This window comes from Lissotriton helveticus, chromosome 1_1 (genome assembly GCF_964261635.1).
Source record: "Lissotriton helveticus chromosome 1_1, aLisHel1.1, whole genome shotgun sequence".
NCBI lineage: Eukaryota > Metazoa > Chordata > Amphibia > Caudata > Salamandridae > Lissotriton > Lissotriton helveticus.
Window position 1 is genome coordinate 2,142,814,275 of NC_136057.1, and position 23,195 is coordinate 2,142,837,469.

Consider the following 23,195-nt stretch of genomic DNA (forward strand, 5'->3'; position numbering starts at 1 on the left):
CAGGGCTGAATCTAGGATCCAGTCCTGTGTTAGCAAAAGTAATCTGAAAAGTAATTAACTGCATTTTACTAAAAAAAAGCCAATTCAATTGAATGTACTATACCTGCAATGTGTTGCAAACTGCTTTCTTAAAACTGTAACCAAACCCAGTACAAGTTACACTGCTATTTTGAACGGTGTTCATACAAGTAATTTACTACTGAAAATTATTTTTATGCTTACCTGCACCAGGCTTGCATGGTCTAGAAATGAATCAACAGTATATTTTTGATACAAAACAATTGGCCTGGAGTTCAGTTCTTGAAAGTGAGACCATTTGCTGACTGAGTGTGTACATCAAATGATTTACACTGTCCTCTGATACTGCGTTACTGCTCGACCAAGCTACCACTTTAGAGAGTAAGGTTCTATCTAACTTTAGCCTCTACCAAACCTCTGAAGACCCTTGGACTCTATACACAATGTACCTCACTTTGGTATAGTATATTTAGAGCCAGTTTCTTACAGATTGCTGTTACATGGAACTAAGGGCTTGACTACTATAGGGATACAGAATTACTGAATGTAACTACACTAAATTTGGGAGGAAGCTAGATTGTAATCTGCAAATTGTGCTTTTTGTGATTTGATGTGAAGTTAATGGTAAAAAGTAATTGTAGATCTGCATGGATGGGTCCGCGAGAGGCTTGAAAGACTCTCACAGGAGTGACAATTCAAAAATAGAGCGGTCTAATTGGCCCAGGGAGCTTTGTTCCCCTTGGGCCAAATCCCTCCAGCGGATTCAGACTTCTTTTGGAGCGAGCGCCCTGATTGGCTGCAGTAACCGGAAAAATGTTCGTTGTAGCCATTACAGGACTCGGGGTCTTAGTGCCCTGTCCTGAAGTGCGATAAGAATAAAGATAGAAGGGTATCCTGTCTCTCTAGGCTCTATGGGGGAAGAGGGGACCCAGAGGGACCCCACCTAGATCCAAAATTTTAAAATGGAAAAACCAAGGAATTGTTGTAGCAAATCGTGCGGATTGTAAAAAAAAAAAAAGGGCTGGCTGGGGTTGCATTGGTAAATTAAGGGAAGGGTGGCACGCGGCCCCCTCTGCAAGCCATTATTGGTGTGGGGAGCTCACCCCATGGCTTCTCAGAAAAATAGCCTCTTTCATTATGCATGAGGATTCTTGAAATCTCATCAGGACTACCATCTCCTCCATAATAACTATGTATAGGGGTCATTCCTTCCGTCATCCTAGTCGGGTACCACTTTGTGTATATAAACACCATATCTTTGCTGAGGCAGAGAGAGGAGAAAAAGGACTTCCATGCTGACAAACTTGCGCGCAACGCTGACGTTCCTGCACGCAGACACTCCAGCTCGCAGTGGTCTGACAACCCTTGCGGGGTGTCCATCTTGATACCAAGAAGGGGTTCCACATTTTCTCGCTTCAGAAAATGGGGTTGGCTTTATCCTAGGGAGATTCTTGCCTCTTCACCAACATACATGGTAGGTACGTCTAATTAGGGTTGCACTGTAGGAGTATGCATTTTTATTGTCATGTATTTTTATACCTGCCAGTATTGATTGTTTTAAACCTATGATAGGAATCTACCATCTTTTTACTCTACTGGTGCTTACAATCATTTATATCTATTTCTCTCTTATGGTTGTTGCAGCACACCTATTTTACACTAGAATGACACTGGTTCAATAAATGCTTATTAAAAAACGTCCCCACCGTTTATTCTGTGTATTTGTCTGAGACAAAGTGAGCACGAGTGACTGAGCGAAAAGAACTGTACTGTTTCCACGATCCCTGATGGGATAGAGTTGTCATGTTCGATAGTTGCCGAGAACTATTCTCTCCTTGGTAAGAGGGGTTTATAGTGGCACTGTGAGCTAGCTGGTATACAGGCTAAAGTACCCGGTGGGGGTGTCTGGAATCAGTCTGGACACCATTTCCGCAGTATATGTTGTCTAAATGCGCAGATTCTATATAGATTTATAGGAACTACACGACAATGTCATGAGTTATGTAATATGTAAGGTCATAAGCAGTGCATATATCCATATGTGTGTGTGGTGTGTGTGTCCGTATTGCACGATACTGCTGCAAACTTGAAGAATAATTATTGATTGATTTAGTAACGATATAGTGTGCTGCTAACATTATGCCATTTTATAGGTTGATGTAACGTTTGTTGCAATCTGCTCTGTGTATTGTATTATGCGTGTACATTCTATGAGATTTTTCCTGAATAAATTATAGATTAGATAACTCTTGCTCGAATACCTGCAATTCCATGGAAGACTGCACTAATGGTAGCTAGTTCCAGGGGTTGATCAGTCATTCTCCTGTCTAGCGTGCTTTTGAAAAAAAAGTACTCCTTGCCCAGTTCAAATACTATGGCAAAATTAAAGAGTTGTGGCGACATCCAAAGTCACTACCACTCACCGGTGCAACATCCGCTATGTGATGAAAAGGAACAGGTCTGAGGGCTTAATCACATCTCCCTGAACCTTCAACTCAACTTCAAAATGTGCTCATCTGAACCTGGTCACACTTCACCTATATGTTTATGGGGGGGGGGATAGGGAGGGGGAATTAACATTACTAGAAAAATGTGCCCTTAATAATACAGCCCACACAAGAGAACATTAAAAAAAGAATTAAAAACATTCTGTCATTTTTCATTTGATTGTACCAGTCTAACTAAAGTGTAAAAAACAAAATGTGTAACAATGAAAGATGCCCAATATTGTTTTTTAATCTTTTACTATGGTTGTTTAACATTACAGTCATCAAGCCTTGATAAATATATCGAGAGGCAATCAATCAATTTAATAGGGATTTAATATAATGTAATAGGGATTGTTAATAACATGTAATTCCATTCTGCACTGCTGTGTACCTGTACTTTCAAGTTAAGGAGGGATGCAGGGAGATACGGGGCGGTGGAAAGGAAGGTGGAGAGGGAGGTGAATCGGCATCAAAGACCACCGTTGCTGCTGCAGGCAAACAGGTAAAAAGGTTTAGGTCTACCCTCACTACAAGTCCGCACATTCGCTCAATACGCCAAGCCAGACTATCAAGTTTGAGCACGTGCAACCAAGGAGAAAATAGTGCCTGTACTCCATATCTGCCAAACGCTCGCTTTGGGAACTTTCTGTAACACCAAACACTTGAGACCTGCTACTTAGTGTTCCCAACCCTCCAGCTAAAAAGAATCAGCAGTCATAGGGAACTGCAGCAGGCAACTTTGAAGCAGGCCACTTTTGCAGCAGGCACTTCACTTAGCCGGCCTTGTAAACTTCTCGTGTTTTTTACTTCATAGATTACGAATGTCAGATGTTACACTTGTCATTGTTTTGCTCAGATAATTGCTTTCTCCAAGAATACAATTTAACCTTTCTCAGTAACACGCAACTGCGTAGAATCCACATAGTTATACTTTTGGTACACAGCCATGACATTATCAGACATTTTAAAATAACTACTTTCCAAATACAATTTATTTAAAAATATGCAATTTCTGGGGAAATGTCCTTCCCTTCAAAGGAATTACAGTTAGTGACATTTTTTTGGGGTACACAAAAATAGCAACGAATGGAAAGCATTAGGCACACAATAGGTGCACAAGGACAATGGGAAAAAAAGTCTTCATGGTGGCCCGTACATTAGCAGAATCTGAAAGCTAAAAGAAACAGCAATTACTTGCATCGATTCAAAACCAGTAACCCCACATTATTACCTCAATACTATAGATTACAACTACTTTCACGGAGTGAGAGAGACGCATATCTCAATAAAAAAGCATTTGCAATGCAATAGGTCTCGCATTTACTCAAGTTTGAGATATTGGCATTGTACATGAAAATGCCTTTTATTTATGTTTTGGTTTTTAAAACATAAATAAAAGGGATTGTCATTTACATTGCCAATAGCTGAAACTCGTGTTAAAAAAAAAAAAGTACACTGGGAGGGGGGGGGGGGGGGGGGGAGGAGAAACACAAGAGACGGCCTGCGGCCGTCAAAGTGAAAGTACGGCCGGCGGAGGGCATTGCTGTGGGGAGGGGGGAGGAGAAATGCGACACAGTGTGAAGCAGCAGGGGCCTTCGAAGTGAAGCTTCATTTCAAAGGTGTGGGAGGAGTGCGGCTGAGCCAGAGCGCACGCTGGGGGAAGCTTGTGGGGCGGAGCAGGAAGAGCTGCTGGGGAACAGATGGCTGGCGATTTGATGCTGTGCACGCGCATTGACCTAAAAGCGCACGGGCACAGCATCAAATAGCCAGTTAGTTAAAGTCTGTTTAAGCCCCTATAGTCTCGCTCCGCTCAATTAGCATGCGCATTGACAGGTCGCGAGACCTAAAAATTAAAAGATCTGTATAAAAAGACCAGACCTAGCGATTGGCCCATTTCTTTCAGAAAGTCACTAAAATTCACCCACGGTATATGTCTTTGCACTTGTGCAGTACTACGGCATTAATGAATTCACAAGAACTTACATAGGCCAGGAAATCTTACTTCTAGAAAATATGTGTGTACTACATTTTAGCACATACAAATATGAATGTGTAGATTTGCTCATGAAAAAATGTTATGGGTTTACAAGACCATTTTTCTTCCAACCACTTTTTTCCTAACCTTGGAAGAAGTTATACTTTTGCCTTTGTCAGGGGTAAATTTCCAACATTTCTTCGTATGGGAAAAGATTAAAGAAGAGCTGGTGAAAACCCCTAAAACATGCAAGTTAGTAGCTTTGTGCAGACTCAAAAGGGCATTACAACCCTGTAAGGAACCATTGCATAATGCTACCTCCAACCCCAGTATGTAGATCTTCCGAAAGGTGGCAAAATAAGGGAATTGCTTCAAGTCAATCCCTACTATAGTATGAGTCCGGGCATAATCAGAGAGGCTACTGTCAAAAATCTTACAAAATGAGATTGTTGTCATAATTTGTCACCGCATTACATGGCACCAAGGAGACAAGTGTATTGTTTTTATATACAGGACGACAAGATTTATTTAACAACCTGTCCCAAGTAGATATTTTATTAAATTCCAAGGCCCCCACAAACATTACTAGAGAGCAAAGGTCAATTCCTATTCCTTTACCAAAAAAGAGCAATAATTTACGTGATATAGTAGTTTAGCACTGCTTCACAGTATGGGCCTATATAATCAGGTTCTGCTCCGAGTAGGGCTAAAATAGTGAGTAACTAAAGCACATGAAGAGAAAAGTATGGCATATACCAAATATGCAGATGAGCAGTGTTGCGCATAGTTTAACAGTTTTAGCCATCAAAATATTCAAGTACAGTGGCTCAACAAAACTTCAAGATGGACAAACATCCGACTTCTCCGAACTCCTTAAAACAACACTGACAGGATAAAAGATATTCGATACAATCATTCAGCCACACACGTTTTTAATCGATATTAGAGGACTTTGCATGTTATGCAGTTGTCGTGGAAACAGAAGACAATTATGAACAGCCACATCAAAATAATAAGTACAACCTGGCACGAGAAAAAACGAATTCCGGAGACTGTTATGAAGTTCAAATGAAAGAGGAGAGCGAGTATGTGCGAAAGAGACCATCATTCTTGTGGACAGGTCCAATCTTTCTTGAATCGCTCTGTAAACACCCTCATTGCCCATATAAAAAGTTACGGTGCATAGGCACATTTGACCCGGAAGAGCAGCTAACGATGAATAAAGAGTTTCCTTCTTTAGGCAGAATTGCGACTACCATTATGGTGCTAATAACCGGCTTTAACGCAACACTACAACAGGTCATGGGCACAGACTGCGTATGGACTCTGTTGCCACCACTGGTGTAGCACCATCCCAGAATATGGTTGTTATTCCCCATAATCCATCAAAACATATACAGCTGCCTAAAGAAACACCCCGCAGCCATTCAACAGCGTGCCACTTCCCGCATGCAGCAACAAAGCAGCACCCCCCACAGCCGCTCTCCAGTCCACGGGCGCTGGGAGGAGAAGATGCGAGAGCGGCGCACACCGGCTCCTCGCGCAGCCCGTGTGTCAGTCCGGGGGCCGGGGAACCTCCCCGTCAGCAGTGCACGCAGGGCGCTCACTCAGATCTCGCTGCGCTCGCCTTTCTAGTACAGTAGCAGGTTTGCTGGCAGAAACCACGACTTGCTTCTGACTTTGAGATCCTCGCTCTCTCGCCACTAACTTAACTACACAAACATGATGGGCACCACCAGTTCCACCGCACCTTAACTAAAAGTTACAAAGTGTGTGTTTTTTCAGGCAAATCCTGGGCACCTTCATGCTCCTTGTCAATTAGTAAGCGAGGAAAGGGTAACAATCTTTCTCTTTCAAGGTGTTTTTGGCGGATTTAAAAATAAAGGACAACTAGTCATTTCAAAGCTCATTAATAAAAAAAAAACAAGTGGTAGCTGAAAAGAACAAGCAAACAAATCCCCCCAGGCCCTCACTTACCTACCTCCGGCCACAGAAACGCTGGAAGCACGCACACCGCAAGTCGGCCTGGAGCGCGCCTCGGAAGAGACGCCGGAGGGCGGGAGCGTGACGCCGTGAGCGTGCACGTTGGAGTTCACAGGCCTGAGTCGGCGCGTGCCCAGGTCTGTAGCGGCTCGTGCACAGCTCTGACTCCCTTGGCAGGGAGGAAGGCGGCTATAAGTCTCGTTGGCGGCAGCGCTTCGCGCTGCCACGCCAGCGAGAACTAAAAAGCGGCCTTTGTGCTGCCTGAGCAACAAAGAGTTATTGCCTTCCCGGGATTTAACCCCAAAATGTTAAAACGAGTGTCTATTATCACTTACCATTAAAGATGGAGATCCCTACAAATGAGGGCAGAGGTCAGCGATGTGCCAGTGTCCTAATGTTCACCCCGGGGGTATCTGCACCGTACTGGATCTGTAAACAAGCACAGTCATTCGAAGAGTGTTAGTACAAGCAGTACTAAAGGATCAGATGCAAGCCTAAGGTGTGATATATGAAAAAGCTAAATGGTTAACTGCCAACCATGGGATTACTGCTTTATGTATACACATTTAAAAATTACATTTGTGGGTGTACTATGACTCAGATAATTTCCATTACAGCGAAGCTCAAATTGCGGGGGTCAAGGCCAGTCATGACTCAAAAACTGTAAAGTAATGTGTCCCTAGGGACAAGATTCAAAACAACATTTTAAACACAATCATTGAGGGTGCACAGATTAACAAGCATTTACAATGCAATAGGCCTCGCCTTTGAAAAAGTTAGAGCTATTGGCATTGTAAATTACAAACCTTTTATTTATGGGTTGGTTTTGAAAACAGATAAGTAAATGGCATTGTCATTTACAATGCCAATAACTTAATCTCTCGCAAATGCAAGACCTATTGCATTTGCACACACACACACACAGACACACACACACACAGAGACACACACAGACACACACACACACAGACACACAGAGCCACACAGACACACACACAGAGCCGCCCACACACACACACAGCCACACACAGCCACACACACACACACAGCCACACACACACACACAGCCACACACACACACACACAGCCACACACACACAGAGCCACACACACAGAGCCACCCACACACACACAGAGCCACACACACACACACAAAGCCACACACACACAGAGCCACACACACACACAGAGCCACCACACACACACAGAGCCACACCCACACACACAGAGCCACACACACATAGAGACACACAAACACACACACACAGACACACACACACACAGAGCCACACACACACATACACAGAGCCACACATACACAGAGCCACACACATACACAGAGCCACACACACACAGAGCCACACACACACAGAGCCACACACACACAGAGCCACACACACACAGACACACCCACGCACAGAGAGCCACACCCACACACAGAGAGCCACACCCAGACACACAGAGCCACGCCCACACCGAGCCCCACACACACACAGAGCCACGCACACACACAGAGCCACACACACACACACACACAGAGCCACACACACACACTGAGCCACATACACACACAGAGCAACACACACAAACAGAGCCACACACACAAACAGAGCCACACACACACACACATAGAGACACACGAACACACACACACAGACACACACAGAGCCACACACACACATACACAGAGCCACACACATACACAGAGCCACACACACACAGAGCCACACCCACGCACAGAGAGCCACACCCACGCACAGAGAGCCACACCCACAAACAGAGAGCCACACCCACAAACAGAGAGCCACACCCACAAACAGAGAGCCACACCCACAAACAGAGAGCCACACCCACACACAGAGAGCCACACCCACACACACAGAGCCACGACCCACACCGAGCCCCACACACACACACACACAGAGCCACACACACAGAGCCACACACACACACACAGAGCGACACACACACACACAGAGCCACACACACACACACACTGAGCCACACACACACACTGAGCCACACACACACACAGAGCCACACACACAAACAGAGCCACACACACAAACAGAGCCACACACACACACACACACACAGTCTGATTATTTCAATGTGAGCAAAGCGGGACTACAACACCCAGAATGCTTTAGTGCTGGATATGAAAGGCAACAGTGCCTGCAAAGACCTGAAGCGAGGTGAAGATATCTTCAGATTCCCGGTTTTGTGTTTTCATGTTTGTTTGTACAAAGAACGAAAGACTAAGCACCGTATTGGACATTATTCGTGAATTTGACAAGTTGAAAGGAGCCTCGTCAAAACTCAGTGACTCACGCGGGGACACAGACACACATGCACTAGGGTCAATGTCACCACTGCTGCCAGGCCCGGCTCTAAAAGCCCTTAGGCTAGCATGTCCCACATAAGCACTGCAATGCAGCAGCTGCCTTCCCAGCCACCAGCTAGAGCCCCACTCTCAGCCCAGGGCTCACCTTCACGTCAGTACCCTTGACTCCCGTCTCTCACCCTCTGCCTCGCCGCCCCCATCCCAGGCTCCTACCTGCTCCGGCGGTCAGCACAAAACTTCAGCATCCTGGGCAGAGTACCCGGCCCGCGCCCGGGGCAGGCAGGCGGGCGGGCACAGGTGAGTGTGCGGAGACGCCATAGTTTGGTGCCGTCGCCAGCGAGACTGCGCATGTGCGCAGTCTTACGCTAGGCTTCTACCTAAAAACAAATGAAATTTGCAGTTTCCAAGACAGAAAAAAAGAAAGATGCACTGGCTGTGTGTGAGGATGAGAAAGGATGGTGCAGGGGGCTAGCCACTCCCCTTCCGAAATCTCTACCTAAAACGCTATGAAAGGTCAGAGAGTAAAAGCAACAAATCGAGGATATTCCAGGCAACGGTCTTGGAGGAAAACCATCACCTCGAAAACCATCGGCTACAAAGCCCCTGTAATGACCAATGGAATGGAAGGCAGGGAATGGGTTTCTGGTGTTTGGGTTCAGAGAGCTGTATCTAGGCAGGCAGGTATAACGTGGAGGCGCTTGTTGGCAAACGGGCAACTCTGGAAAAGTGCTTCGAGATTGTTGCAACTACTACACCAATTACAGAAACATATTTCCCCGTAGATATTTTCTAATTAGTTTCAAGGATATTTTGCTAATATTAACACATTTCATTAAAATAATTACTCCTCTCACTATATGCATTTTTGAACAGTAGGGTCAAGCAAACAAACTGCTGTGGTGTGGTCTAGTTTTTTACCCGTTAGAGGCCGTGGTGTCCATCGGCGTGATCCCAAACAGACATGGCAGGCCCGCCCCCTCTCACAGTCCCACAGAGCGGCTCCACAGCCCCCAACCTTTCTCCATCCCTCCTACACCCACCAGCATACAATTGCGACTCACATGGGGGCCCCGGGGAGGGCTGCGTTGTCCGGGTCGAATGAGTGGGGGGAGTGTGCTCTCCATGCTGGGTAGTCCGTGGCTCGTCGCAGTGTCATTAGGAATTGGGATACAGAGTGCGAAGAAGCAGTGGGTGAAGAGCAGCGCTCCAGGCTTTTGCCGTGGCCTTGCTGAGGCTGACGGTGATTGGCGGCGCCAGTGCCTGGCTCCGCCCCGAGGAGGCAGAGACTCAGATACCCACCCAGTTATTAATGTACCCGTGCCGTGATTCTGCCCCACGCTCTCAGCCTGGCAGCCCAGCATGCTCACCCACAAGTGAGTTGAGGCGAAAGTATACATGGCACGCACCTGACACATTTGTTATTCATGTCACTGGGACCACTTTTTATGCCTGATGCAGAGGTTTCTAGCAACAAGCGCTAAATGTATTCTGATGTTAGACGTGCTCTATATAAACCCATGCAGAGGGTTGGATTGAGATAAAAAAATCAGCCTGGGCGCGCTAAAAACAAGCGCTCGCCAGACAGACTTTTCTCTTTGTTGGACGGCCCACTTGGACGGGCTCGTCCGACTTACTTCTGCTGTAAAAGGTTTCTAATCTTTATGGGGCCATGGCCCCATAAAGATTTGTAACCTCTTACAGCAGAAGTAAGTCAGACGAGCCCGTTCAAGTGGGCCGTCCGACAAAGAGAAAAGTGTACGTCACGAACACCTCTTTCCCAATGGTTGGCCACCGTTTAGCATGAACGGTGACGCCGGCCAATGGGAAAGAGCGGTGGGGCTTAAAGCCTGCTAGTGAAATCTCCCTGATAAAACTAAATCTCGCCTGCGAGATGGCGCATGTGCGCAGTCTTATGCTAGGCTTCGACCTAAAAACGTGCTCAAGCATATCACTAAGTCATTCTGTACCGTATAAGGTAACACAAATACTTGCCCAATTCAACTGGTATGCATAGGCGAGAGCGAAATGTGCAGGAGCCCTGTTTTTTTGCGGGTGGGGAGTTAAGAGTTAAGCCCAAGATGTAGCAGAAAGGTGACCAGTGTCTTATTAAGTAACTCGTTCAGCGAGTCCTAACTTTTTAGCAAAGCAAGTCTGACTCCAGGGAAGTTGGTGACCTCGTTTAACCGCTTGAGGGGTATTGCAGTTGTTTTAATGTAATTTCTAGACAACTACATTGCCCTAACTGAATAACATATCTACTACACAAATTACTTCATATTTATACTATACTCATTTTCAACACTAATCCATTATGGGTTCCGGAGTGGCGTGCTACTCTCCAGAAAAGCGCTTCAACACCCATCAGAGTAACAAGTGCTATATGAATGCAAATCTTTCTTCCCCTTTTATCCATCCGCTATCCTTCTCACTCCAAGTAACAGACTAATATCCACCACTGAAATTACCTCATATTTTACCATATTAATTCACCACTAATCCTTTATAGGCTTCCTGAATAGCATGCGTCAACAAGCGAGCGATAAATAAATACAAACCTTTGTCCTCCTCTATCCTTCTGCTATCATTCCAAATCCAAATAACTGACTAACCTATCCACCACTTAAAATGTACTTGCATGTTTCACTATACTAATTCAACACTAATCCTCTATGGGTCCCGGAGTAGCATGCTACCCGCCAAAAAAGCGCTTTGACGCCTCGTCAGGGGTAGTAAGCGCTATATAAATGCAATTACAATACAATACAATACAAGACATTTCTGACAATACTGTCTTCATCTACTTACAATAAAGTATCACATATTGGCACACAAAAAGCATTGAAATGGCACAATAAGCAACCTGAAACCCTGGAAATGTCACACGAGTAAACTTGAAAATCTGGCATCTACATATGTAGTAGGTTTGGATTATATCAGCCGTTTTTAATAGTCATCACATTATTTAAGATCTTGAGCACTTAGTAATCAAAGATGTCACCAAAGGTGGCAACCCAAAATCTACAGTAAAGACTCATAAACCTGGTTTACAAAAATGGACTGCCAGAGGGAAATAGAACTGAAAATGCTCAATTCTCTTAACCGCGTTCCCCTCCACACCCATTCACCCCTGTTCCTAACTGCACACTTACCTGACTCTCTTTCCGGCATCTTGGCGACAATATTAAGTAGCCAACAACCAAAAACCAAGAATAAACACTTCGATCTCTCAGGTTCTGTTTTCGCCCACAACACACTGCGCTCGACGTCATACGAAAGCAATCAAACTCAGAGTTCACCGATGTGGCTTAGGCATTGAAGAAGTCAGTTCTTTGCACACGGCGCCCATTTTGTTATGTGGTGAACTCGTTGAAATCGTAAAATACTCTGAGGACATCATTTTTAATTCAGGGGCGCGAATACACTCTAGTTTTAGCACGAAGCAAATCGGTCAGTAGTTAAGAAGTAAACTTTACACAGACCCATAGTGCAATGTCGCCGTGAACCGGTACTATGATACTGCAATCAAAATAGACAACGGACATGTTTTATATAGAACTCGAAGATAGACAAGAGTCGAGCGAGCGGTAGTCCTGACATTATGGCGGCCGCCGCAACAGTAAGGACTCTGGGATCAAAGATGGGAAAGAACCTGCGCGAGGTTCGAATCCACCGGTGTCAGAAGTCTGCTGGGAGCCAGGGAACCAGGTGATTGTAATGGTAGAGGACTGTAGTTCTGAAAACATCAGAGACTTTTCTCTTTGTTGGATGGCCCACTTGGATGGGCTCGTCAGACTTACTTCTGCTGTAAAAGGTTTCAATCTTTGTGGGGCCATGGCCCCATAAAGATTAGAAACCTTTTACAGCAGAAGTAAGTTGGACGAGCCCGACCAAGTGGGCCGTCCGACAAAGAGAAAAGTGTACGTCACAAACACCTCTTTCCCGATGGCTGGCCACCGTTTAGCATGAACGGTGACGCTGGCCAATGGGAAAGAGGGGCGGGGCTTAAATCCCGCAAGTGAAATCTCCCTGGTAACACTAAATCTCGCCAGCGAGACTGTGCATGTGCGCAGTCTTACGCTAGGTTTCGACCTAAAAAAGGGAGTTTGGGATCAGAAATTATGAAAACCAAGAATGTTAATTAAATCAAAATTGCAATACAAAAATTGATAAGTGCAAATACAGCAGCAATACTTACTGAATCAGTCAAACGACATAGAAATCAATTGCCATACAGGACATCAGAAAAATAGAGTAAGGACCTTATTTAGATCATGGCGGACAGGTTACTCAGTCAGAACAATAGCGGATATCCCATCCGCCGCCATAAATTCCATTATATCCTAGGGGATTTATATTTCATCGGATGGGATATCCGTCACCATTGTGACCCAGTAGCCCATCTGTCAATATCTAAACCAAAGCCCTAAGTCTCAAATTTGCAGAACCTGGCAGCATCCCTAGTAGAAAGAAACCCAAAAGTCTCTAGCTCAGTTTCAAATTTCAGAGTTTATATAGCCAATTCCACCAAAGAAAATTATGTAAAGTTTGCAGTCAGTATGGTGCGAGCAAAAGAATCATTATTTCAGCAAATCACATTGCAATATTCTAAACCGTCATATAACCCTACAATCTTAACTCTATCCCACTACATAAATATTGATTCGGCCCTTCTGACCTAATGTCATTTGGCAGTGTCAGAACAAACTAGTTACATAAACAACAGAAAACAAGAAAACAATATGAATGAATGCAATACAGTGTGCTAGCAGGAAGAGCCATTGAAAGTAGCAAAAGCCTTCCTGCAGAGAGTTCTTCGAGAAATGCAATCATTACAAAACAAACAGTACACATTGTGCTGCATATGGGGTGTCAAGTGAGAAATATAAACATACAATGAATAATGTGAAATGGAAGCAATATTGTGAAAGATGGAGATGAGGCCTAACTGAGGCTTAGTTAAGTCTAATTGAGAAAACACATTAAAACATGCCATAACAATTGAGTTCAGTTGTAATAACTCAATGTTAATGCACATTTATAATTCAAATGTGAAATACCGTCCACTCAGAAATACTCATTAAGATACCAATAGAAAGTAGGCATTAAAAAGGCATCAGCGATGGTGGTCAAACAATATTAAAACAAAAGATTAGAAATGTAGGACAAGTGGCCGATTTAGTCAATTACTTCTATGTAATAGGAATAAAAAAAATCTAACAATTCCCCAACACCTACTGTGAAAGCAGCACCTTGATGCTACTTTCCATCCATTCTCGACTCAATCAGTGAGAAACCAGGTCACTATATGACAATGCAGCAGGACAACTCATAAAACAAAACAATGCATCAGGACAACTCATAAAACAAAACGTAAAGTTAACTTTGCAATGCTTGGCTTTGGGTGAGCGTCCTAGGCCTCCATGGCCCAGCAGGACCCACATAAGCAAACTTTGTGGCAAAAGTTGGCCCGCCACCAGTGCAACCTCTGTCCCTTAACGTTACACTGTAGAAACACTTTAACTTGGACTGACAATCAAGAAAACAATAGACCTACACAGCAACTTTGGAAGTGATCCTGCTGCAAATATTAGATCTATCCCCCTCCTCAATGCTTGATGATTAAAACACACATGTGGGCATAATAAAAAACACATATTGCACAGAATAGCAACAGGGTGTATGGTGGCAAGAGTCTATAGCATAAGATTATAGACAGTAACATTAACTTGCATAGCAGCACCGTGGTGTTGACATAATTACACTGTACAGTAATAATTGTGCTTACGGTAATACACAGCAGTGTGCAAAATGATGGATGTGTACGTAAACTTCTCTGGGTGGTATTGTCTGAAACAAGACAAAACCTATGACTGCAAACGAAACTGTATTATAAATGGAAGAGTCTCAACTGTAGCACAACATCTTTAGAAAGGGCGTTCTAAAAGGAAGATTTACTTAAGCAAAAGTCAATGTTTGAGTGGTAAAGTGAGAAATCTCCTCCTTGGTACCTCAGTCTCATGCGTGAGGTTCTGAGCCATGATCTGAATTGCATACATTGACAATCCACTCAGGTGTGCATATGTGGAAGAGTGAGAGAGACAAGTAGCACATGTCAATGTATCTTCTGCTTACAGTGTTGTGAAACGGAGAGCTTCAGTTCTAAAGACTGGCCCTCTTATAAATGATCTCAAAAGGTGTGTTATTGATGGGGGCATACTTGCAGTAGTTGGTGCACTTTATTTAATCTATATCGAATCTCCATTTCTGGTATTACAGAGCAAAGCCAAGTATACTAGCAAGCAGCAGAGACTTGTGTTAAAAATGAGCAGTAATGAAGTACAGTTACAAAGAAAATGATGCAGCCCGAGAGGGTCTTTCATTTTGGTTTATTATGTTCTTGTGCTAATGATGCCATTGCACTCCTGTAGCCTTAGGTAAGAAAGCTTTAATATTTGTCAGAGCATTCAAGAGCATGCTGTTGATTTTTTTTCTGATGTGTGGTGATCGATTGGAAAGATAAAATCAATGTTACTAACAATTTGGGATGGCTCTTTGGTGAAGTGATAAGTCCAATAGTAATTGATGAAGTGCGGTGGAGGTGTTGACAGATACTGGATCCAGAATGCACCAGCAGGTTATCCAGATCCACAGATGCAGTAGCATTCAGACAGCTTTAGGGAGGAATGGCTTTATCATATTGCATCTGAGAGCACACATTTGATCCGATCTATTGTGCAGGGACAGGGGTTTAACTATTCAATGAATGCACAAAGTGGCTCATGGATTTCATCTAAAATTGGAAAACATATTGTCTGTGGCCACCAATAAATACTAGTTCTTACATCAGGATCAAGGTCTCATGTTAGGCATGTTAAGTGACTAAGACAAGTTATTCACAGAGGGAGCTAACTGTTTAGTCCAAAGATAGACGCAGGGACAGCAAATGCAGAAGGTGGATTTCTGATCACTCAGTGCAATGTGCAGTTCAATTAAAGATATTTCTTCATTAAGTGTATTAGACAAAGTCCACAGAAACAGGTCAAGCATGGTGATGTCAGTAGAGGAGTGTGATAAGGCTTTGGGCAGAATCAGTAGAATGTTTCATTAGGGGCCGTGTGAGCACTTTGTCCGATCTGGGTCTGCGGGAGTGTTACAAGAAGGAGAAAGGCTGTGGATTGCGACCAATGGTGTTGAAGCACTGGATTGGAGTAGAAGCTGAAGATTAGCCCCAGGACCACAGTCCAGAAAGAATTTCAGGAAAGTGATTTATTCTCTGCGTGACCTCACCATGTAATATCGCAATACTGTCTTGGGTCTAGTCAAGCTAATGTACCTTAGGGCAACCCTGGGTAGCTATGGTTTTGAGCAGTCAGGATTAGACAAAGGAACAAGTGTAAAGCATTTACAAGACCTAGCAGGTTGGATGAACCACCACTGCTTGAAGCTCAATGGCTCCAAGACGGAGATACTGGTGATAGGAGGATATGATTCATGTTGGACGGGGGACTGGCGGCCTAACTGTCTTGGACCACTGCCTACTCCCTGTAAAGAAGCTAAGAACCTGGGTATTTGGGTCGATCCCAAATTATCATATGATGGCCATATTCGCAGGTTAGTGGGAAAATGCTTCGGGGTATTAAAAACTCTCAATCGCACCCTGGACCTACTTCCCTTAGAGGCTAGACGAACCATGATCCAAGCTTTGGTGACCTCCCGTATAGATTATGGCAATGTGTTAATCCTGGGAACCACTGAAAAAAACTTGAGGCGTCTGCAGGTACTTCAAAACGCTGCAGCCCGCTTGGTCCTGAAATTACCCAAAAGAGCAGCATCTAAACCCACTCTTGCTGCTCTACATTGGCTCCCTATAAAAAAAAGGATCCTATTCAAAGCACTCTTAATGTGCCATAGGATTATATGGCACAAAGCTCCTCAGTATCTTAAGGACCTAGCTCGCACTTATGAGCCAAGTAGAGTACTTCGCTCTAAAGGGACAGGCCTACTCAAAATCCCCCGTGTTCAAAAAGCTAAACTGGGAGGCCGCTCTTTCAGAGTGCTAGCTGCCAACAAATGGAACTTACTCCCTGTGAACCTTAGGTTAGCAGAAACAGAAACTAATTTCAGAAAACTATTAAAAACTAATCTTTACACCTTATAGATTCTGTTTTGTTGCCTCGGCACTGTCTCTATCTCCACAGCGCGGGGACACGCCGAGATGGCGTCACCATGCGCTTTATAAACCCCTTTATTTTATTATTATTAAGAAACAAAACAACGAAATAAGAAAGTCAACACAAAAGAAATCTGACACGAATTTATAAAAATTGATCTTATTTTTACCATTATTTAGACACCAAAACAAAGAAAATCCACCTGAGGGTTCCAGAGATATTGTTTTTTAGGTAAAACATAAATTACAGTTTTTTTACTCAAAAGGTCAACAAGCATTGGTAAATACTGCGGTTAGCAGAAACTTGGAAAACTTCGTAAAACTTTTATAAAGTGATGTTTGGCTACTCCAGCCCGCTTTTGGCATCCAGCTCCAGCAGGGAGGAGGTCAAGGGGGCCAGTAAGGATTTGTAGGACAGTACCTTCCCACCAAAGTAGTCTCAAGTCCAGTTTCAGGATCTATGCACGAACCGCCATAGACATCAGTGGAGTGGTCATGATGCAGGGATACAGGATGCTCAAGATGCTGTATGATGTGGAAGATGCTGTGCATGCATCAAACACGTATCATTAAATTATGTCTCCTAGAATGTTATTTGATGTTGCACAGTAGTTTAGCCAAACATCTTTTGCACGTTTTGTGTGTACTTTTTATTTTGAAAGCAAGAAATCACCAATCTTGCTTTCATGCTTAGGCACACATTTGCTTATAATCAGTAAGCATTCTGGGGACATTACTAATGGCCTTAAAATTGTTACATTTGGTAATTATGTTTTCAGAATCCCAGAAAATTCAAATACCCCACTTGAACTATGCATCTAAAACCAGCGCCCATAAAGCGCGCAAATACGACCCTCCTTAGATTTCTCTTCACCCTTTCAAACTTCCATTTATCCACTCTTTTTCTTTTTGACATCCATCCATCTCTCCACCCCTTCAACTTTCCCTCAACCCATAGTTATGGCTCTTAAACTTGTAAGGTGACATGGAGTGCAGAGTGGTGTCATAAATTGGTTCCACTGGCCGGCATTCTGTTGAGGGGCAGCTGCTGTGCCAGAAGAGGGTAGCGGGCCTGTTTCCTGGGTGTAGGGAGCTTGCTAAATAAAGATGCTTTCTTTAACGTTCCTGCCGCCCGTTTCGTTACTTGTGAGTAAGGAAGATACACCCAACAGTCATCCATTCAAAATACTGTTTTCCATTCTCAAAACCAGCCATTCATCCTTTTATCCTCTCATATATACATTCAAACTTTTGCTGTCAGATCCACCCACAAACCTATCCATGAACCAATCCATCCTTTCACCTAGTCTTTCACTCTCCCTTCCCCCATCTGTCCATTCATTCATCCTTCCTTTTTACACCCTTCCACTTGTCGATCCTTTCACTCTTTCACCCTGCATCTTCAACATCCTTTCATAATTCAGTCTAGTCATTCTAACTATCTTCCTTCCTTTCACCCTTCTATCATAGTGATAGAGCAAGATTTCGCATCGCGACTTGCTCGATTCATGAACCTCGAAACCGTTGTAACCTCGTAACGAATTGTATGTTTTACTAATATCTTTTATTTCCGATATATATGTATGATAGAGAAGCTTGCCTATGTGTTTTACTAATACGATTAATCCGTGTTTTAAAATGGCCGCTGCTTGACTTTCCTCTTCTGCGCATGCGTCAGTCACACTCACGTGACTTCGTGTAGAGATAGTTTTGGAGGGAAAGGGTGCGCATGCGTAATAAGCAATAAGATGGCTATAACATGGTGAAGCTTTGTGCTGCTGCTCTTGTGAAATTGTTTGTTGCACTCACCAATAATGCATAGTATATTTTTATAATGATGAAGCTAAAGTATGACATCATGACATGTAATACATTCATTTATTTTTATGTACTAATTTGTTTTCGCTTACTTTTCATGTATCACGGGAAATGGGGGTCCGAATGGGTCGTGAGCCATTTTGAAGGTCCTTCCTGCGCATGCTCAAAATGCGAGGCCAAAGACAACCTTGGACCGTGGAACTCAGCCAGCTGGCAGCCACAGTCAAGATGCTCCTGGGAGAATTACCTCTGACCCAGGAGGATGGAGCCAATGTCCCTATATTGTAACAAATGTATAAGTTTCCATTGTATTCTCTGCGACTTCTCGTGGGAACCCCAATCTTGCTAGGCGGCACCCTAGGATGCTAAGTAGGGCTTGTAATAGTCTGTTCTGATTGGTGTGTTAACCAAATCCTACCTTAGGACCAATCGAAATTGGGGATTCTGACACTTTGCAACATTTGGGGGGTGGTACCCTGTCCCAAAACAGTATATCTACCCTGGGTTCACCTAGGGAAAATTGTCCGACTTGTCTGAATAGCTGACCTGTCACTGACCCAACGCACTCAATAGGTGACTTGATACAGAGGTGCTGCGGAGCTCTCTGTCCGAAATCTGACCATAGACTCTGAAGGTTTTACTGAACCTTAAGTGCTGGCGGAGCACTTTTTCTGGGAATTCGCTGACCCAATCGGGGTCCTGACTGATAGCTGCAGAGAGGGTGGAGCGCAGGCGTTGCTTCCGAACTGCGGGTGCTGGTCGTATCCTGGTGGTCCTGTCCTGATCCGAATCTGGGTTTCCTGTCCTGTCCTGGGGTGTCCATTCTGCACCTGCTGTCCCACTGAGGGTTATCCTTCCTTGAGGGTTTTCCTGTCCTTAACTGACCCGTGGCCAGGGTTGGTTTTCACACCAGTCTAGGTAAATATTGCTCTGAAATTCTTAAAACTGCACCTTTCTATTTTTCTGTCTTTGCTTCAATAAAGACATACCTTTGCACGTGATAATTTTCCATGCTTTCTCCTGCAACCATTGCATTTCATAAAGTCATTTGCATTTGATTTCATAGCGTGTTCCTATGTTACCCTACCTTTTAGAAATCATTTTCTGTATTGCAGTTTGCAACTTCCTGATATGGTCTTGGGTTTTCTCTCGAAAACTGACTAAGTAACTCAGATTTATAGCGTGTTCATCTTGCCCCTTATCTTAGTTTTCCTCTCACTTAGCGGGTTCCCTGTCGCACTAGCAGTCTTTTGATAACACTGTATGACTGCCCTTTACTTGAATTTAAGATAAACTTTCAAAACTTCCAGTTGTCCGTGGTCATTTCATAAAATAAAGTATAAAAGTTGGGTTTGTATTTTGCTGCCTTTCCTTTTACAGCTAGCTCCCTGACCCATCGTGGTCATAGGTACCCATAACGGTGGATGGTAAGTTGGGTACACTGAAAATAAATCGAAAAGGAACTCACAATTATTGGTAGTAGATTGTGTGGTCATCTGATCAATGTATATGATAAAGTAAAGTATATGGGCCCGAAGCCAGAAGTGGCGAAATTATTGGTCGGGTGACCGCGATCTCTAGCAGTAATTTTCTGGTAGCAGAGTTATGGTTAGGGAATAGTTAAAGGTTAGGTAGGACTAGTTAGTCTAGCTAAGTCGGATGCTGCTATAAGAGAAGGCGCTTCAAGGGAAATTGATCACTCACTTGAAAATCGTTTACTTTGAAAAATTATGAAATGTTTTAAAATTGTTATTCTTCTTATTATACTGTTATATGTATTAATCCATTTGTACGTAAAACGTCTTGCATGTTGTTAGGAATCCCCGGGGAATTGAATAGCGAGTGGTGAATAGAATCCATTCGCTTTGAGGTCACCTGTTTTAAGGAAAGTTGGTGCAGGTTAGGTAGAACTGGAAGCACTAACTAGGGTTTTTCTGAATATATGATTGAATAAATGTTAGTAACGAGGTTCATTGGCAAAATTCCCATTGTGGCGTAACCTAGTCAGGGTCACATCGGAAGAGTAGCAGGTTCATCGGAGCTCGAGTGAAAGCAAAGGGGTTCGCTAGGGAAACCTTAGTCTCAGATATATCCCGGAGAAGTGGATGAGTCTAGGGGAGTAACAGGTTCTCCAATGCTAGTGTGAAGGGTAGGCAGAAGAGATCTACTCGTAGTGAGTGAAAAGTAAATGGAAGTAGTTTACTTGCAGCGAAACAAATTCTTTCCTGTCTAGACACTTGAGCACGGTGGCGAATGTGTATTCGTTGTAAAATAACCAAGCACTAAGCACTTTAGAAAGAAAGAAAGTTTCCGTTACCTTGTGAAGGAGGGAGTCAGTCGCGAAGCTGCTCTGACGTCACTCCGTGCCGCGCTGGGATTGGTAGACGCAGCGGGCTGCTAGCGTAGCTGGAATTGTAAAGGAGGGGCGAGCGCCGGAGCGTGGGAACTGTCTCACGAAAGGGCCGCGCACCCATTGGTCGAGATTATTTGAACTCGTGCATTTCATTGGTCGCACGAAAATACTAGACGCACTCGGATTGGAAGTGATTTTGTAAACAAAATCACTCGTAAAATCGTATGTGGCATTCGTATAGACCGCATACCAGACCTGATCCACGTTATATGGGATTTGAGAACGATCAGTGGAAAGGAGTTAAAAACGACATTATGTACGGAACTAAGAGAAAAGTATCTCTTGTAAATAAGGTGAAGAATTATTTCAAAAAGGACAAGCCGATTAAAACTAGAGAAGGTGTTGTCATACCGCAACCCAACACTCCCGCATCTTTCATGATGTTCGATAAAGGGTACAACACATGTGTATGGTTGGAGAATTGGGTGAAATACACGAAAGATGACGGAGTATTGGCTTTTCCGTTAGATGGAACATTTAACAGCAGAATTCTATTTAATTTGAGAACCCGAATGAATGATTTACATCCCAGACCTAGATTAACGCAGTATGAAGCGCTAGAGGAATGGGAAATCGAGGCCTTCGAAAGAGATAAGCCACGGATGGACAAAGGATTAACTAAATTTTATCCAAAGTTGAAGCAGGAAGCACGAGCTAAAAAGATGAAACAGTGGAGGCAGAATATGATAGTGGAGGGATTGTTTCCCATGATGCCAGCAGATGATCCTACTGGGGGACAGAAACGGTTGGAAAAATCTAAACATTGGGTACCCATCGGAGAGTCAGATGATGAATTGTTAGATGACCTATGTACAAGAAGTCCGCCTCCTTATAATGAGGGACATCGACCTTCCAGTGCAGGAGATATTTCCCGAAGACTTCCTCCTCAGGAAGAAGTTAGGTCCGCAAGTGTAGGAGGGGGTTACCACATTCCTCCCTATACCGAGAGTCTAGGACCAGTGGATACCAGAAACATTTACCCCAGGATGTCAGCTAGTGGGGAGACAGGATATTCCCGTGAAGGAGATTTTTGTTCTCGACCTCCCTATGGAGGCGAGATGAGACCCTCAAGTTCAGGAATGCCGTTATTACAGTCACAGTATGAGGAAGAAAGAAGATCCCTAGGTACAGGAAGTTTATTCCCAAGACCAAATTATGGTGAAGGACCTAGTGAGACTCATCCCACTGCCCCAAGTTATGCTCCCACACTAACCCCGCAGGTGTTACATGACAAATCTATAGAGAGATTACTGGAAGAAAAGGAGCGGGAGGTTCTAGCAAAACAGAGAGCTGAGATCATTCAGAAAATGACCCAGTTAAATACCAGTCCTGAAGCATTGACAATCCCAGTAACAATCGGACCCGTGGTTTCATTGTACGGGGATCGGCATGAAAGTCCAAAACCTCCAGTCATTACTCCCGTCATAGCACAGCCCAGACCAGAACCCTTAATTGTAGATGAACAGACGAGTGAGTGTGAGTCTGAAGTCTCACTGCTAGATCTGCCCATTAGAAATACAGGAAAAAGAATGCAGAAAAGACATAATCCTTTCAATGCGAGGGAGATTCAAATGGAATCGACTTCGGGTACTAGAAGTGTCACCTTGGTCACACCTGAGGAAATTGAAAGATGGAGTCAAGAATTAGAGAAACAAACTTCGCAAACGAAACCTTTAGACCTCTACAAACTGAGAGTAGAAATAGAAGAATTAATGGCAGGAAACGTAGGATTAGATAGATTAAATACCTACTCTGAAGAAGAACTGTTGTTTATGTGCAAAAGTCTTACCCGCAATGTCCGAGTACTTCATGAAAAATTGACAGATACTGCTGCTAGTATGGGAATAGACATTTCAAAATCGAAACCCTTGCAGAAACCCTACCGAGCAGAATTTTCAGACAAAGATTTGGAAAACCTGAATGTGTCAGGGAAAAAGGCACAGGTCAAGAAACTATTGACAGTATTGCAGAAATGGGGAGACGTG

The 23,195-nt window shown here is 43.8% G+C and overlaps 1 protein-coding gene across 2 annotated transcripts in view; it reads right to left on the minus strand.

Moving 5' to 3' along the window:
- The window catches only part of DIPK1A (divergent protein kinase domain 1A), a 581,055-nt gene that overhangs the window by 348,193 nt on the left and 209,667 nt on the right, over positions 1-23,195 (minus strand). For both annotated transcript variants that reach the window (XM_078646336.1, XM_078646337.1), the window contains one exon: positions 6,801-6,894. In XM_078646336.1, coding sequence (XP_078502462.1) covers positions 6,801-6,803 — 3 coding nt within the window. In that variant the 5' untranslated portion in view covers positions 6,804-6,894. The remainder of the gene's footprint in view (positions 1-6,800; positions 6,895-23,195) is intronic.